The following is a 16,371-nucleotide window of genomic DNA, read 5'->3' as shown; positions in this document are numbered from 1 at the left end:
AATTAGTTGCTACGAGCTTAGATCTTAACATCTCATCACACACGCACACACAAATTGGAACTATGTGAGGTGGCAGATGTTAACTGAAATTATTGCAGACTGACCTCAGAACTGTTTGTAACTGCTATAGTTTTTGGAGGGCTGTTTTTGAGAAAAAAAGATCTGATTCCAGCCCTCATCCTGGTGCTGACTTGGTAAATCACTTAAGGCCTGATGGCAAAAGGAAGCCAGCCTCACAGCACTGACGAGTGGCCTCACCAACAGAGTGGACACAGTGGGCTATCAACAGCTGGGAAGCTCGTTAGATTGGACTGCCAGGGCCCAGGATGAGAGGACCGACTCTGCCGGGACAGACAGCCAGAGATGCGGACATGACCCCTTTCTCCGGGAAGAAAAGCCCGCCCTCCCCAGACAGAGGGCCCCGGTGACAGCCTCCCACGCTGAGCCCGCCAGGCCCACTCACAGATGACGATGAGGACCATACAGAAGAGCTGAATGCCTGACCCCAGCAGGGAGCTGAGGATCATGGGGTACTGGGGGGGCCTGAAGACGTCGCCATGCACCAGCTTCCACCCAGACTCTTCCATGGTGTCTTCCTACAGCAAAGGGCCAGAAAGTGAGGCTGCTGCTTTGGCTCTGGAGAAGTTAGCTCCCGTGAGGACCACCCAAGGACGCACTCTAACTAGGGTGGAGGGTCCCTCAGGTGTCAGCTCTGCTCTGACACAGAAGTGTTAAGTGACACAATGAAGACAATAAAGTGCTTCCCAGAGAGCTGTCACATGGGACAAGGGGGGTACAAACATGAAACTTACAGCTACATAAAGAGAAAATCTCCTCCCCAAAATCTAATGCATGGAAAAATAATGTAAACATCAACATACTAAATGCTAACTACGATAATTTTGGGGTGGTGAGATTCAGAAGCAATTTTATTTATTTTCCTGACCTGAGGACATGTTTTCATTGTTTGTTTAGAAAGAGAGGAAGGGACGAAGGTAGAGAGGGAGACATTGATGTGAGAGAGAAACATTAGTTGGTTCCTTTTGTATGCTCCCCGACTAGGTACTGAACCCACAACCCCGGCATGTGCCCGGACTGGGAATCAAAACCATGACCTTCAGTCTGTGGGATGATGCCCAAGCAACTTAGCCACACTGGCCAAGGTGAAGCAATTTGTATTTTTAGTGATTATAAAAACAATATGTGCTATAATTGTATAATAAAAAAGTTTTTAAAAATCAGTATATGGCATGATATTTAAATGATCAAAAAGTAATAGATGTTTACTCTAGAAATTTTTTAAAAATCTAGGAATACTGCCTTGGCTGGATCCACTGCAGTGGATTGAGTGCTGGCCTGGGAACCAAAGGGTTGCCGGTTTGATTCCCAGTCAGGGCACATGCCTGGGTTGTGGGCCAGGTCCCCAGTTGGGGGTGAGCAAGAGGCAACCAATCGATGTTTCTTTCCCTCTCTTGCTGCCTTCTCTCCTCTCTAAAAATAAATAAATAAAATCTTTAGAAGTATCTAGAAAAACTGAACAAGATATAAAATGCATAAATACTGAAAGAGTTCAAAGATACACAGAAAATTGAATGATTCATATACAATGATAGCACTGTTTTATTTCCTTTAGTCCTTTATGTATCTATACATGTACATGTATATATAACTCATAAACAACGAAATTGGGATATTTACTATGCACTTGTTATTTCCAGTTGATGTTTGATGTGAACATTTCCTCATGCCAATAAACACTCCTTAGAAATACTATTTTAATGTTTGTACACTTTTCCATTGTGCACCATACCATAATATAATCAATCATCATTATAAAATATTAGACAATATCCAGCATACTTAAAATTATAAGTAAAGCTGCAATAAATATATCTAGACCAGGTCTTTGCATTTCTGATGCTTTCCTTAGGAAAATTCTAAAAGCATTACCAGGTCAAAACGAGCTGACTATTACAGTATGTGCTGTAGTATAGGTACTGCCAATTATTACTGTTCAGGAAACTACCACTTTACACCTGCGTGGGTGGCAGAGAGGGTGCTCATCACTCGGCAACTCGCCCAAAACTAGCTCCACACGAAGACAAAAATCTGTGCTATCCTGAAGGTCCAAAACTGCCTTCTCTTAACTTTTCGAATCTGCAATTTTGGGGGTTATCTCTGAGGTAAAAGTGGTTTTTCATGTTTACTAGCCGTATACAGTTCCTGCTCTGTAAATTCTTTGTTCATTACCATAGTACAGATTGTAGATGGAAAAATAGATTTTATACCAATTCTTTTAACTGTATAATCTTTTATCATAGTTTTAAAATATTTAATGTCAAATTCATCAAATCTTTTTTTCTGTGATTTCTTTCATAGTTTTATGCTTAAAAAGTAGAAAGCTTATCTTCATCCTTCTGGGTCATTAAACATTTTTTTTCCTGTTAAACATTTTTAAGGTTTACTCTATAAATGATAACACACACACACACCCCTTCTGGTCTGGCAGGCCTACAGCCCCACAGCCCCACTGCCCTCCTCCTCCAAGCCCATCCCTCCCCAGCCAAGACCTCTTACAATGTCATCCTCTTTGTTATAGTTGGCGATGTCCTTTCGGAGGGTCCGAATGATAATCATGCTCAGGATGCCTGAAATGAACAGGAGTGGCAGAGTCACTGGCACTGCCCACCCAGTCTTCTGTGCTGCACTCCCTCTGGGGACTGGGGTCTCACTGAGAGATGACTGATGTGTGTCTCCCTCCAGTGAGAACTGGCTGTGCAGTCTCTGATCCACTCCTGGGCATAGCTCTACTCCAGCTACTCCGGCAGGGGTGCACTAAGGGCTACCCCCAGGCAGGCAAAATGCTGCTGGAATTGGCATAGGCAGCCAGAGGACACTGCTTTTTACTCCAGGGAGAACAGCATCCCAGCTACTCCATGGCCTGGTCCTACCAGCTTCCCCAGCCTCCCCTCCTCCCAGACTCCCCTCCTCTCCCTCGCCCCCGATTCTTTGCTGCTCTTGTTATCTGTTCCCAGCTGCATCGCTCTCTCACCTCCATGCCTTTACCCAGGCTCTCCTTTGCCTGGAATGCCCCACTCTGCCCTGACTGACTCCTACTCAAGCCTTAAGGCTCACCCCAGGCATCTTTGCCTTTCAACACCCCAACCAGTTCAGAGGCGCCCCCACTTGGATTTCCACAGCACCATTTACCTCTTTAGGCAGCACAGGGTAGTGGTTACGACAATGGGTTGTGTAACTTCGAACTAATCTAACTGATGGGACTTCAAAGACTGACATGCTTGTAAAGTGCTTATTAGCACAGCAGCTGGGCCTGGGTTAAATGTTTTCTATATTAAACAGTAACCAGTATTATCTTTACTTCTCATATGATACTGCACGGCCAGTCTCATTTCGCCTCTGCTCACCACCCTCCCGCCGTCCTGCTGCAGGGCAGTGACAGGCCCTCGCTGGGCCCATATTTCCCTGGTTCTTCACAGGGTGGCTCCCCCTCAGAGCAGTGCTCTCTAAAGTGGCCTTCACCTTTTCCTCACGGCTGTGTAGCTGGTCACCCTGCTTACCTGCTTCATAGCACTGATCACCATTTCTTTGCTTTTCTCCTCTCCCCCACCAGCAGAATACAGACTCTGAGGGCAGCAACTGGGCTGCGTTTACTCACCACCACATCCCCAGCGTGTGGCACGGCGCCCTCAGAGAATGTGCAGCAACAAAGTCTTGCTGACTGACTGTGTGTAGGAGAGGTGTCCACGTCCCCTAGGAGCTCTCCAGAGTCATGGCCAAATATTATTCGCCTTTTGTGTATCTGATGCTTAGCACAGAGCCCTGAGGGCTGTTCTTGACCATGTGTGGCCCCGAGAACCACTGAGAAGTCCCCCATAAGTGATGTGACACCTCAGCCCCTTATCCCTCGTCCCCTTGTCCTCTCCACCCTCCAACTCAGTCTCTCACCTGATAGGAAGAAGACCACGACTACGGAGTTAATGATGGAAAACCAGTGGATCTGCACGTCACTCATGGTCAGGTAGGTGTCCCAGCGAGAGGCCCACTTGATGTCACTTTCCTGGTGGGGGGGACAAGCACTTAAGAGCCCTGCTAGACTGCTCCTGCCCAGACCAGAACCCTCCTCCCCTGCTGGGGGCTTCAGCCCTTTCTCACCTCCCAGTGTACAGAGTAGGTGAAGTACAGCTGATTCTCCTTGTTGGGGTCAATTTCTTGGGGTGAGGAGCTGGTACCCTCAGGCAGAGTGCATGAACTCTTCTCATCTATTTTGAGGTCTGTGAGAGACAGAGACTCAGTGTGTTCCTGTGGGGCCACTGCTGCTACCCCGGGGCTGTTCTGCAGAGCACCTTCGGAAGTGGCCTGAGGGGAAGGCATGCTGCTGGGCCTCGGGGTCTGAGTGGAGGCTGGGAGAACCGCTCCCCAGAGTCCTGACCTTCCAAAGGGCCTTAGGGGCTGCAGAGATGCGTGGGGTGGGGGGTGAGGGAGTGGGTCTGAGCCCCTCATTTAATCAACCCATCTTTTTTCACTCAATTCAAACATTCATCTCCCATTTCACCAGTCCCGCTCAACATGCAGAAAAACAGACTCATCCTAGGGATGTTCACTCATTCCCCGAGTCTCCAAAGTTCTGGCTCTTTAGTCATCCACTCACTCTGATGCCGCCTTCACTCATCCTGTTATCCGCCCATTTGTTCAACCAAAAAACATACCATAAGCACCTACTCTGTCCCACATACTGTGCTAGAGATAAAATGATGGGAAAGGCAAAGTGTCCAACCTCAAAGAGCCAGTGGGGGAGAGACAATGACAAAAGCATCACACAGGAGCTGTAAAGCTGTGCTCGTGACACTCACAGAGGAGTGGCAGTGTGAGGCTCTGAAAGCAGAGGATGTTTTACACGAGACTTCTATGATTTTGTTTGAAAACTAGGTTCCACAGCTCCAAAACAAACCAAGAACCCCACGCCCTGAAACCCACAACTACTGTGGACAAAGCGCCAGGCCCCCTAAATCCAAGCGTGCCCTGTAGTAAGCAAGTGCTGACAGGGGAGGTCGGACCGGACCAGGCCTGCTGACCCTGGGCCAGTTCCGGTGTACACCACACACGCACGCAGAGGGTGAGAAACACAGAAGCTGGCTGCCTGAGAACTGTCTGTGTGCTGCCCCATTTTCTTCAAACAAGGGGGAGATGGCCTGTTCTTATGAGAGGCCCAGGCAAGCCTCCAGTGGCTGTTTGGTCTTGGCCAAGCCAGCAACCTCTTGGAGCCTCTGCTTCCTCATCTATAATCACTAATACATCAGGGGCTGCCAGAGGCCGTAAACTGGTAAGGCGCCAGGCCAGGACACAGGAGATGTCAGTTCTCCCCCTGTCCCCGGCTTCTCTAATGGCAATGCAGAGAGACCCTACCTCGGCTGGCTCCATCTGCCTCAGTGGGGCCGATCAGCCATTTGAGGAATCAGGTGTGAGAAGACCCTGGGTGTGAAAGCCCAGGCCCATCCGCCAGCCCTGCCCCTCTGGTCACACCTCCCCACTCACCCTCCAGCCTGATGCTCTGGGGAATCACCTCGAAGCGGACGACGCGGTATGTGTGCTCCTGGTCCTCCTCCAGGTCCTCTCGGTGGTAGTACAGGATGAAGGACAGGTGGTTGTGCAGGTAGATCTAAAACCGAGCGACAGAGAAACCAAGATAACTCGGAGCCGAGAAACCACCAGAAACCCACCCTAGGGTGTCGAGGCACTCCCCTTGTCCAACAGCCCGGCTGTCCTAACCGTCCAAAAGCAAAGCTCTCACAGCTGCCTGTCCTTGGACGCCTGCCAGGGCTCCCTAGGGTTTTCCAGGCAACAGTCCATCTCCAGGCCTGGCATTCAGGGCCTTCCATCAACTGCCTGTCATCACCTTCTAAGACACACTGGGTCACCCTGTCTTCCCGAGCTGCTCCCTGCCCCATGAACAGTCCCCACACTGCAGCCCTGTTCACGGCATTCACTCCCATCCGAGTGCTGCCCTGACTTTGCTGAGCTCAGGCCCACCTGTTTGTAAGGCCCACGTCCTGGGAGGAAGCCTGAACGCAGGTCGAGCTCCCTCTGAACTGCACTGGCGCTGGGAGTGATATGGGCCTTAAGGGGCAGGGTCTCACACTGGCAGTTCTCTTCCTAAATAGGACAGAAGCCCTCCGAGGACAGGAGCTATACCTCACTAGGAGCTATACCTCACTAGAGATGTTTTTGTTCCTGGGTATTTTTGGAGGGTTTAGTCTTACACATCGGAATCTGAGTTTTTAGGGACTGTGCCTTCCGCCTGCCAGAGCCTCGCCCAAGAGGGCCTAGGGGAACCTGCTTCAGCCAGCCCCAACTTTTCTACTGGTATTATATGCCTAGAGCTAAATATACTTCCCTCTACTTTGTGGTTTCGACCGCTCGTGACTTTGGGGTGCGGCTTCCCCGGCCCTCTGAGCATCCCCAGATCCTCTACCTTGTTGCCATCTGTGAAGCCAAGCCGGTAGCCATGTTCAAACTGCACATCTTTTTCCTTCTTCTTGTCGTCACCGTCGCGGCTGGAATAGAGCTCCAGCCGGGTGGCCACAGGCAGGTTGTCGGCAATGCTGGAGGACCCAGGAGCTCACTCAGTCCTCTGAACCACCTCCCCCATCAGGGCCCTCCCCAGTGGGGACCCGAGGCTGGCAGGGGGAAGAGGACGACTCACAGATGGACATAGTAGTCCTCCGTGACCCGCTCTGCCACAAGCCGGCTCTTTTCCCGGTTCAGCGTCACTGGCTTGTTGGACTCGCTGCACAGAACCTCACACTTCTTTTCGCTGTTCATGAGAACCTGGAAAGGGGTGTTGACAATCCGGTCCCCTCTCAGCACCTCTCCTGCCGTAAGAGAGACAGATGGAGCTCAGAGCTTTAGCCCTGAGGTTGCTGAAGTCAGCAGAGCCACGGAGACCCAGGGCTGACTTGCAGGGCCATCACCACCCGTTCGGGCTCAGCTGGGCCTTTGACTCCCACCCGTTGGCCTCTCCTTCCTTTCTGTGCCCTGGCACCACCAGACTCTCTCATCAAACATGTCATTTCACTCCCCGCATCTGGTTGCTTCCTCTGCCTCGGAGTGCCACTGCCTGCCCCTGGTTTCTGAGAAGCTCCTCCTCACGTGTCCAGCTCAGCGTCTTTCACCCCGGGAAGCCTGTCCTGACTTCTTCAGGACAGAGCTCATCGCTCCCTCCTCTGACTTCCCTCTGCACTGAGGAAGCATCAGAGAGACGGCCCTGCCACCTAGGTGGTAGGTACGTCATTTAACCTCACTGAGCCCCGATGTCCTCATCTGTAAAATGAGGATAATAGCACCCACCTCGCCAGATTACAGTGGGAAATAAAGTGCCAGTCACAGAGTAGGCAGGCAACAAACACTATTTTTTAAAAATACTTTATTAATTTATTTTTAGAGAGAGGGGAAGAGAGGTGGAAAGAGAGAAGCATTGATGTGAGAGATAAACATCAATCGGTTGACTCATACGCACCCCAACCAGGAATCACACCAGTGGCCTCTTGCTTTGCAGAATGACACCCAGACAACTGAGCCACACCGGTCAGGGCAACAAATATTTGCATCATCAGCATCGTCTCTGTGCCTTTTCTGATGTCAATAATGTGACTCTGCACGCTGTTACTACATTAAGTTTCCGTCTCCCCTACCTGACTATGAGTTTTTCCAAAGGGAGACAGTGTTTCTTATTTATCTCTGTGTCTTTAGATCCTGATTCAGGCAAGAAAGGAAGTGGGGCAAAACCAGTACCTGAGATTTTCAGCTAAAGCATCTATCTACTTAATGAACTGGCATGGCCACTGCATGCCTGCTTCTGAGGAACCTGCTGCCAGATGTCATGCTCACAGGCACCAGGCAGTTGGGGATTGTCAGCCGAACCCAATGGTGTTTTTGTTCTGAGTCATTCTAACAATGCTGTTGTGATGATATGCAACGGGACAAGCCAAAGGAGACTGACTGAAAAAAGCCAATGGGCGGGACTAACACTTGCCTACCAGCGTGGACCTCGTTGACGTGGCTCTCTCCACCTAGTCACTTACATGCTCGTTCATTTCCAAACAGGCACTGGGTACTGGCTACGTCCTAGGCCATAAAGATAGAATACTGAACAGACATACACATGAGGCTTATGGTCTCATGGGAAGAAGAACTTTAATGAAATATTCAGAAGAACGAGAACATATTGTACAAGAGGAACTTGCTCTAGACGTGGGGGCATGGGTCTAGGAAAGTTTCTCTGAGGAAGTGATGCTTGAAATGAACTATAAATGAAGAGAAGCATTAACTAGGTGAAGAGATAAGGGAAGAGCATTCTAGACAAATGGAACGGAATGTGCAAAGGCCCCTTGAGGGGGGGGGAAGCCAGGTAAAATCGAGAGGCCTGGGTGGCTGCCATGCAGAGAGCAACGTGAGGCAAGCTGGAGAGGTGGGCTGGAACTGGGTCTCAGGGGCTGGGGGCCACACCGGAAGTTGGGCCATACCCAGAGAGCAACAGAAGCCAATGAAAGGTTTCTAGCAGAGCTGGGGAAAAACACTGATTCTGGTTACAGAAAATTCTCTCTGGACGTTTCGTGAAGAAAACACAGGAAATGCAAGGGATGATGGGAGTCTGTCATGCAAGTGAGCAACGCCGGTGGCTGGACGGGAGGGTGCGATGAGGGTGCCGTCAAGTACACAGACCCAGAGCTACCGAGGGGGCGGAATCTGGGGGCCTGTCCTGACTGACGAGTGAGGAGTGGTACACATTGGGAAGACTGGGGTTTCTTTTTTTTTAAAAAAATATTTTATTTATTTATCTTTAGAGGGGAAGGGAAGGAGAGAAGGAGAGAAGTATCAATGTATGGTTGCCTCTCATGAGTCCCCTGCTGGGAACTGGCCTGCAACCCAGGCATGTGCCCTGACTGGGAATTGAACTGCGATCGTGTGGTTCGCAGGCCCACACTCAATCCACTGAGCTATGCTAGCCAGGGCAAGACTAGGGTTTCTACAGCCATGCGCTAGGTGGGAAGACAGGAAAGACAGCAAATCTAGACTGAGGCAGTTTTTCAGTTTGTCAAGCCTGACCTCATGTATCGGAATGTAGGTAGATACCCAGACAGAAGGCTCAGAGAGGTCAGCGCTGATGGAAACTCTGGGTGGTTATATATAGATGGCAGGGTCACAAGCTCAGGAAGAACATACAGAGAGAGGAACAGGGCTGCAGTCCAAGTACAATGGGTATCACTTCTTGATATTTAGAAATTAAATTTAAACCAAGAAAGAGAACACACTGGTCAGGAATGGCTCATTTCTAATACGGAAGTATTCCTTTTAACTTTAAAACTGTGAGCAGGTAGCCAGCCAGGCTAAATGCGCAACAAGCTGTGGACCCTCCAAGAGAGTGTGAGCTGGTCCTTCAGCACACCTGCGGCAGACGCTCCAACACGACCCCCGCCCCACTCCCCCAGAAATGAAGCTCCATCAGTGAGAAGACGGTCACGAGCAGAGCTCTCAGACCACCCAGTCACGCCTTTCTGGGAAGGCAGCCTGGGACAACAGAAAGAATCTGGCTTTAGAGTTTAAAAACAACAACAACATGGGCTGATACCTCAATTTCTCTACCAACCGGACACATCACCCTGAGCAAGTCTTTCTGACCCTGAAAGCTACCATTCCCTTTCCAATGACACAGGGCAATTACACTGGGTTTTGCAGAGTTACCATAGGAATCAACTAAGATAATGTGCAGAGTAAAGTGCTTAAGGCTATGGCCCGAGCTCCTGCATTCTGTCAGTGCTAGGTGAGTGCCCTGGGGCAAGTAACTTCACCTCCTGCTGCCTCAGTCTCCTTATCTGTGATTCCGGGACAGTAAGAGTAGCTCGGTGATAGGTCTGTTGTGAGAATTAACTATGTTAAAGCACAGGCGTGTTTAGAAGAGTGCCTGACTCAGAGGGAAAGCCCGATAAGTATTAACGGTGATGATGATGATAATGTCCAGAGTTCAAGGCTTACAATGCAACAGGCATTCAATTAAGGATGTTTCTGCTCCACTCATTAGGACACTGATACTGAATGTCTACTGTGTGTTAGGCACTGGGTCAGAGGGGCAGAGAGAGGGGGGAGATATAAGATATGATCCCTCTGCTCAGAGAGCCCCTAGGCCATGAAAGGAGGCACTACACAAAGACAGAATGAGATAATATACGGCAGGATAACTTCTGTACACAGAAGTTTCTATTCCTAGCCGGCAGGACCATTTCCCCAGCTTCATGGAAAATGCGGCAGAGGCTCAGAAAGGTTAAGGGTCACCTGGTATCACACTGAAGTGTGTCCAACTGCAGAGCCTTGGGCTGCCAACGAATCCACACCAGCTCACAGGGGAAGGGAGGGGCTGCTGTGAGGGGTCTGGTGTCAGGAAGCCTGGCGATCCAGCTCGTCAGGAGTCCCAGACAGACAAGCAAGGTGGCCAGAGCACGATATGGCGTGGAGAGAAAAGCCAAGAGCTAGTGGCAGGCAGGAGGAGGAGCCCAGACGGTCTGTGGAAGTCAGCCTAGGCCCCAAGACCAATTTCTGTTCAACAGTATAAGGCAAGACTTTGAGACGGGCGGTGCTGCCTGCTTTGGTTAAACTGGCTCCAAGGCCTGCCCCACACTCTGCTGGGGCTCCTAAAACCTGGCAGTAGACACACTTGTCAGTGAGGGGTTCTGGAAACATCTGAGCCATGGGTGGCCCTGATGGAGAAGGCAGTCCTTTCCCGGTCCTGCTCATAGCAGTCTCTCCCTTCTCCTTTCTGAGGTGGAAGAGTAGAGTTAAGTCTGAAGTTCTTTGAAGTCAGGGAGAGCATCTTTCTGTATTTTCATCTCCAGGCCTCAACACCAAGACAGGCACAGAAATAAGAACTAATGGGTGTGGCCTGAATAGATGCCGCCACATATCCTTTCCTTTAAGCCTGAAATTCTGACAAATAGTTGTTTTAACTAGAATAAAACAGCTGCTACGTATGGAACACTTATGCCAGATGTTGCCCTGGGTGCCTCACACACCACCTGCGGTGAGTCTTGCACAGTGTAACAGAAACTATGGCGATGTCTCCTGCTTCCTTTAGGGCCAGGAGCGATCACTCCCTCTTTTAATTAAAAGTAGAGCGGGTTACGGAAACGAGAGAGAGAGAAAGGTATGATATTCAGCAATCAAGGGAGAACCAAGGGTTCCAAGTCTGAAGCCCAACTACCTGATGCCAAGGCTAGCTCACACATCGGTTCACGGTATAACCAGAGAAAAGTCACTTCACCTACAAAATGGGAATAAAAATAACAGCTACCCCCCTAGGGCTGTTCTGAGGGCTAAATAAACTATTATGTATGTAAACTATGCGGAACGTATCCAACACATAGTAAGTGTCACACAGAGGTTAACTGTCATCATCATCAGGAAAAGGTCCAGGTTTCCACTGGGACAGGCTGACAGCAGCGAGCGAGAAGAACTTACCCAGATTCTCCGCCTTGTAGGTTATTTTTAAGGGCTGGCAGAAGGGCAGCGAGTAGTACTCATAAGGTAGCTGGGTTCGAGAGCTGGTGAGCTTCACCGCCTGGTGGGAGAAAAGAGGCCATTACTCCGCAATCCAGACTGTTTTAGTAATCCTCCCTGGTACCCACACATCTTGGGCACACTAAGTAATATTATCTAAGGGGCAAATGAACTGCCACAGACACGACTGTAGCATACTATATTCTCTACTGCCCACAATGCTGAATTATTTCACATTTCATTAGGTTTATTAGACTACATTACAGACTCCGTTTAAAACCACAAACAAATTCAATATACACTAAGGGTTTTCAACATGCTGATATCCTTTGACCCTATTCTTTTCCCTTCTGGGTATCTTTCCTACAGAAATGACTCCAAATGAGGAACACGTTTGGGAACAAAGATGGTCACTCCTGTTCATAATCACAGCAGTCTCTGGCTCCCAGTCCTGTGAGCCCATCAGGTGGCTTGTAAATGATGCCCCAAATAAGCGTGATGTGTGGCCATCTGAAATTCTGATAATGCCTAAAATTTGGTGGCAAACAAAGGGACACAGACATGTGAAGGCCTGTCACGTGGATGGCCCTTCGTGACTTTGTCTCCTGCTTCTCCTTTTCAATGCTATGACACTCAGAACAGAATAAAAACCCGATTTTCACACAATCTCACTGCTTTACCTTTGCACAGAGCAGCAAAGATGTGGTTCACATCAACATGGTAACAAAGCAAGAAATACATTTATTTTAGGAGCAAAATTTATTTTAACTTTATAAGTTCTGCTAGCTCTTTTTATAGCATCACTAAGAATATGTACAATGACTCAAAAATTTCAACTATACATTATTTTGTCTATGGGGTCTAATGGGGGTGTGAGAATGCCTACACTGTAAACACTACACAGAAAAAAAGACTAACACACCGAAGTATTAAGAATATGTACTTGGGAGATTGTAGAGGGGAGTCCCTTCAGGGGGAACCTGTGTACAAGGCTCCACCCCTCCCCTGGTGGCAGTCCGTCCCCAATGTCTGGTTCACGAGGACAGAGAGAGCCGGTCCTCTTGCCTCCATTTGGAGCCACTCTGAGCCATTCCAGCTCCAGAAAGTCTCACAGGCCTCAGCGGTACCACAGCCCGGCGTCTCCTGCGTCCAGTCCCACGTCCCTCACTCTCACCAAGCTGCTGACCCCGAGAGTCTCCCCAATACATCTCTCACACCAAATCTCCACCTTCGAGTTTGTTTCCTAGGAAACGAGATCCAAGAAGATCTGCTACCAACCCCCAGCCCTGTCTGGGGCTCTGAGAATGCCACTAACAGTCCACGGTTTCAAAGACATGATCATGAAGCCAGCCTGCCCACTGCCCCAGGTCAATCATTTTTCCAGTGACTCCCTTCTGATCCCCACCCCCACCCCAGCCAACGGACCCATACACGGGCATCTAGGCTGACAAGGGGAGGAGGCCCGGTCGGGAGGCCTCTCTCTGGATTCTGGCTGAAGGCAATGCTTCTTCTATCTGCATCGTTCGTGCACCAACTTGCCCTACCTACTTATCGTTTATTCTACTATTTACTTGGATCTGACTCATTTTTCAGCAAATATGTTTAAGAAGCAAACACTGTATCAGTACTAAGATAGAAAATCAACAATGACAGCCGTGAAATTATGAGTTGAAGTACTAGCTATATTTTCTAATGTACATTAAAAAATAGATATTAAAATAAATTTGTTGACCACTTAAAATCATCCCATATACACCACCCAGATACGCAGTACAGAGTTTGCAGATCATGAAATGAAGAACCTAACTGGTGGCAGAAGCTAAAATTGAAAAAAGAGGTCAGAATAGGCTGTATATGTACGGATGACATAAGTTATGCAGGGAAGGCTGGTAAGAAAGGAAAGGGAGCGGATGAAAGAGGAAGGCGGAGATGTCAGAGAGGAAGCAGGCTGAGATGGACACAGAAAGAAACAGAGATGGGGTGGGGTGGGGGGAAGAAAACACGTGACGGTGAAAGTGAGAGAAAAACAGAGACACAGAAATGAAGACAGAGCCAGAGCGAGAGGGAGGGACACAGAGAGGACTCTCTCACACAGGCGGAGATGCCCGGCTCCTGAGGGACTAGACTTCCAGCCTGTGTAGCACGGGCTGAGCCCTCTTCACCCTAATGCCCAGTCTAACTGGCACTGGTCCTTATCCTCTGCAGCCACAGGAGGGATATGACCAGCTCACTATGGTCCTCCAGCTACACTGTCCAGCATAGAGGCTCTGGCAGTCCAGAGGAACACTTACCTTGATTTCTACAGGGTCGTTCTGGTGGAAGTTCATTGGCGCGACCCCAGGGACATAGAAGGCTCTTGTTTCACATGTGAGGGAGAAAAGTAGCAGGGACCACGGAAACCAATCCTGCTTGGAAAAAGAGATGCTAAGGTTGGAACGAGGGAAAGAAGTGGACATGCCCCTGGGGGGCAGACCAAGTTAAAGCACCTTTCTGTCTACTTTACCTGACCCAGCCTCGTCCCCACTCTGGGAAGTCCAAGGCTCTCCTGAGTGCTGCCTCCTAACCCCATCAACAGTGCTACAGGAACCAATTCTGCACTTCCAGACATAGCAATACAGTAAGTGAAGTAATGAACTGGGGCGGAAGAGAAGACTGTAATACAGGAGCCACGTTTCTGCACTTCTGGATCAATGTTCTTTCTTAAACTTCTTTTTTCTTAAAGGTTCATTTATTTTTAGAGTGAGGGGAACGGAAAGGAGAGAAACATCACTGTGTGGTTGCCTCTTGAGTGCCCCCCACTGGAGACCAGGCCTGCAACCCAGCCATGTGCCCGGATTGGGAATCAAACCCACGACCCTTTGGTTCACTGGCTGGCACTCAATCCACTGAGCCACACCAGCCAGGGCTGGATCAGTGTTCTCTTAACCATTTCATATTGTATAACTCTCCTGTAGGGCTGGCTCCAGTGTTCCACTGATTCTCATTTCTCTGTATAGTAACAGGCTTGCTTTGCCAGGAAGCCCCTCCGTTACCAATATATTTTCCTATGAGCTTTCTTCAAAGTTGCTAACCTCATCACTTCCCACTCTCCTCCTCACTCAGCTACAGCTGCCCTGGCCTTGGCGTCTCCTGACAGCAAGCCTTCTACACCCCTCGGGGCCATCGCCTTCCCTGCTCCCTCGGCCAGAAGCCCCTTCCCCCAAACACCTCCATGGCTCGTCTCATTCCCAGTTCATTCGAATCTCCTCAAATGTAACTTCCTCAAAGAAGCCTTTATTGACGATCCTAACTAAAACAGCAATCCCCATTTCTCTATCTCCTTACTCCACTTCTCTTCATGGACTTGTCTGTTTGACTCATACAGTATGTGATTGTTTATTGTGTATCATCTGTCCCCCTCCATTTGAATGTCATCTCTGTGGGAGCAGAGGGACTGTGTCTCCAGTACCTGGCATGGCGGAGGCACTGATTTATTACCAGTAAATAATCTGCATGCAGGACAAGTCACCTGGAGATCAAAGGCAAGATAGATCAGGCCTCAGGAAATTCACCCAGTCAAAGAATTCTTCTCCCCCTTGAGGAACTAGAAGAGCTTCCTACTTCTCTCTGCCTGGTCTGAACAAGGAACTTTTGTCATCCACACTTGGATCACCAACTCAATCTTTTTCTTCTTCTTCCTTTTTCTTGGTGTCTGTAACCAAATTTATCCCTGAGGCCCAGCAGAGGCCATCAGGGCCCATGAGTCACAGTGTTTCTATGGCAGCCTTCTGGGCCAGTGCCAACCATGGGTGGGGCAGGCACCGAATTTGACATGGCTGCAGGCCACTTCAACCTTGTTTCTGCACCTGCCTCCTCTCTCCCCCTCGTAGCTGCAGCAGCGTTTCAGACCTTCGCTTCCTCCTGCCTGAACGCTGGCCACAGCCCCCTGGTCACTTGCCTCAGCAGCCCCTCCATCCTTCAAGTCACCCCTGACCCCCCAACCCACACACATGCAGATGACTCTTTCTGAAACTTAGGAAGCAGAATCCCTCAGGGGCTTGACAAACATATAGACTTGTCTGCATTTTTACCAGGATCTCAAGTTGGGAAAAGTGGCTTTAATTAAAAGTCTAAGGTTCGGAGCTCAGTACACCTTTTTCTTTTTAAACAGATACCCAGATTGGTCCAAGTCTTAAAAACAATATATCCATAGAACGTTTTACCCCTGACGTGTTGTGAGCATTGTATGTATCTGCCAACTGTTTTTAAAAAAAATATTTTTATTTATTTATTTATTTTTAGAGGGAAAGGGAAGGAGAGGGGGAGAGAAATATCAATGTATGGTTGCTTCTCGTGGGTCCCCTGCTGGGAACTGGCCTGCAACCTAGGCATGTACCCTGACTGGGACTCGAACTGCAATCCTTTGGTTCGCAGGCCCGCACTCAATCCACTGAGCCACACCAGCCAGGGCTGTATCTGCTAACTAACGTTCATTATTAAATATGAAATAATAGTTTGACCCCAGTAAAAACAGTGAAAAATGGCTAAGAAAGCTATATTGTATTTGATAGTTAGAAGGTCAACAGAATTAGGGATGAGAGGAGGAAAATCTTTAAAGGAAATGATGAGACTAGAAGGTAGAAAATTGCCTAACGGGGCAGGATTCCATATAGAAACACAGTATTCCCCAATCCCACCCCTATCCTTAAAAAAAATCTATTTTTAAATAAGTTCAAATTCACAGGAGAGCTGCAAAGGTACAATGATAGTTCCCATGCACCCTTCCCCCAGTCTCCTCTGATGCGAACATCTGACACAGTCATGAGT

At 49.0% G+C, this 16,371-nt stretch overlaps 1 protein-coding gene and 1 non-coding gene across 3 annotated transcripts in view; both read right to left on the bottom strand.

The window, feature by feature from the left end:
* Nucleotides 1-16,371, bottom strand: part of TM9SF4 (transmembrane 9 superfamily member 4) — a 48,853-nt gene that overhangs the window by 12,129 nt on the left and 20,353 nt on the right. The window contains exons 2-10 of one of the 2 annotated variants that reach the window (XM_037043834.1): nucleotides 13,857-13,973; nucleotides 11,527-11,626; nucleotides 6,722-6,890; nucleotides 6,491-6,620; nucleotides 5,554-5,677; nucleotides 4,174-4,292; nucleotides 3,967-4,078; nucleotides 2,578-2,648; nucleotides 464-596 (exon numbers count right to left, since the gene is read on the bottom strand). In XM_037043834.1, coding sequence (XP_036899729.1) covers nucleotides 464-596; nucleotides 2,578-2,648; nucleotides 3,967-4,078; nucleotides 4,174-4,292; nucleotides 5,554-5,677; nucleotides 6,491-6,620; nucleotides 6,722-6,890; nucleotides 11,527-11,626; nucleotides 13,857-13,973 — 1,075 coding nt within the window. The remainder of the gene's footprint in view (nucleotides 1-463; nucleotides 597-2,577; nucleotides 2,649-3,966; nucleotides 4,079-4,173; nucleotides 4,293-5,553; nucleotides 5,678-6,490; nucleotides 6,621-6,721; nucleotides 6,891-11,526; nucleotides 11,627-13,856; nucleotides 13,974-16,371) is intronic. The other variant, XM_037043835.1, reaches the window with a different exon arrangement.
* Nucleotides 15,251-15,385, bottom strand: LOC118986038 (small nucleolar RNA SNORA5). Its single transcript, XR_005066274.1, has one exon. It is a non-coding gene; the product is annotated as a small nucleolar RNA SNORA5 (small nucleolar RNA).

The sequence above is a fragment of the Sturnira hondurensis genome, unplaced genomic scaffold, assembly GCF_014824575.4.
Source record: "Sturnira hondurensis isolate 20B ecotype Veracruz unplaced genomic scaffold, ASM1482457v3 Scaffold0004136, whole genome shotgun sequence".
NCBI lineage: Eukaryota > Metazoa > Chordata > Mammalia > Chiroptera > Phyllostomidae > Sturnira > Sturnira hondurensis.
This window is presented reverse-complemented; position numbering and strand designations above follow the sequence as displayed.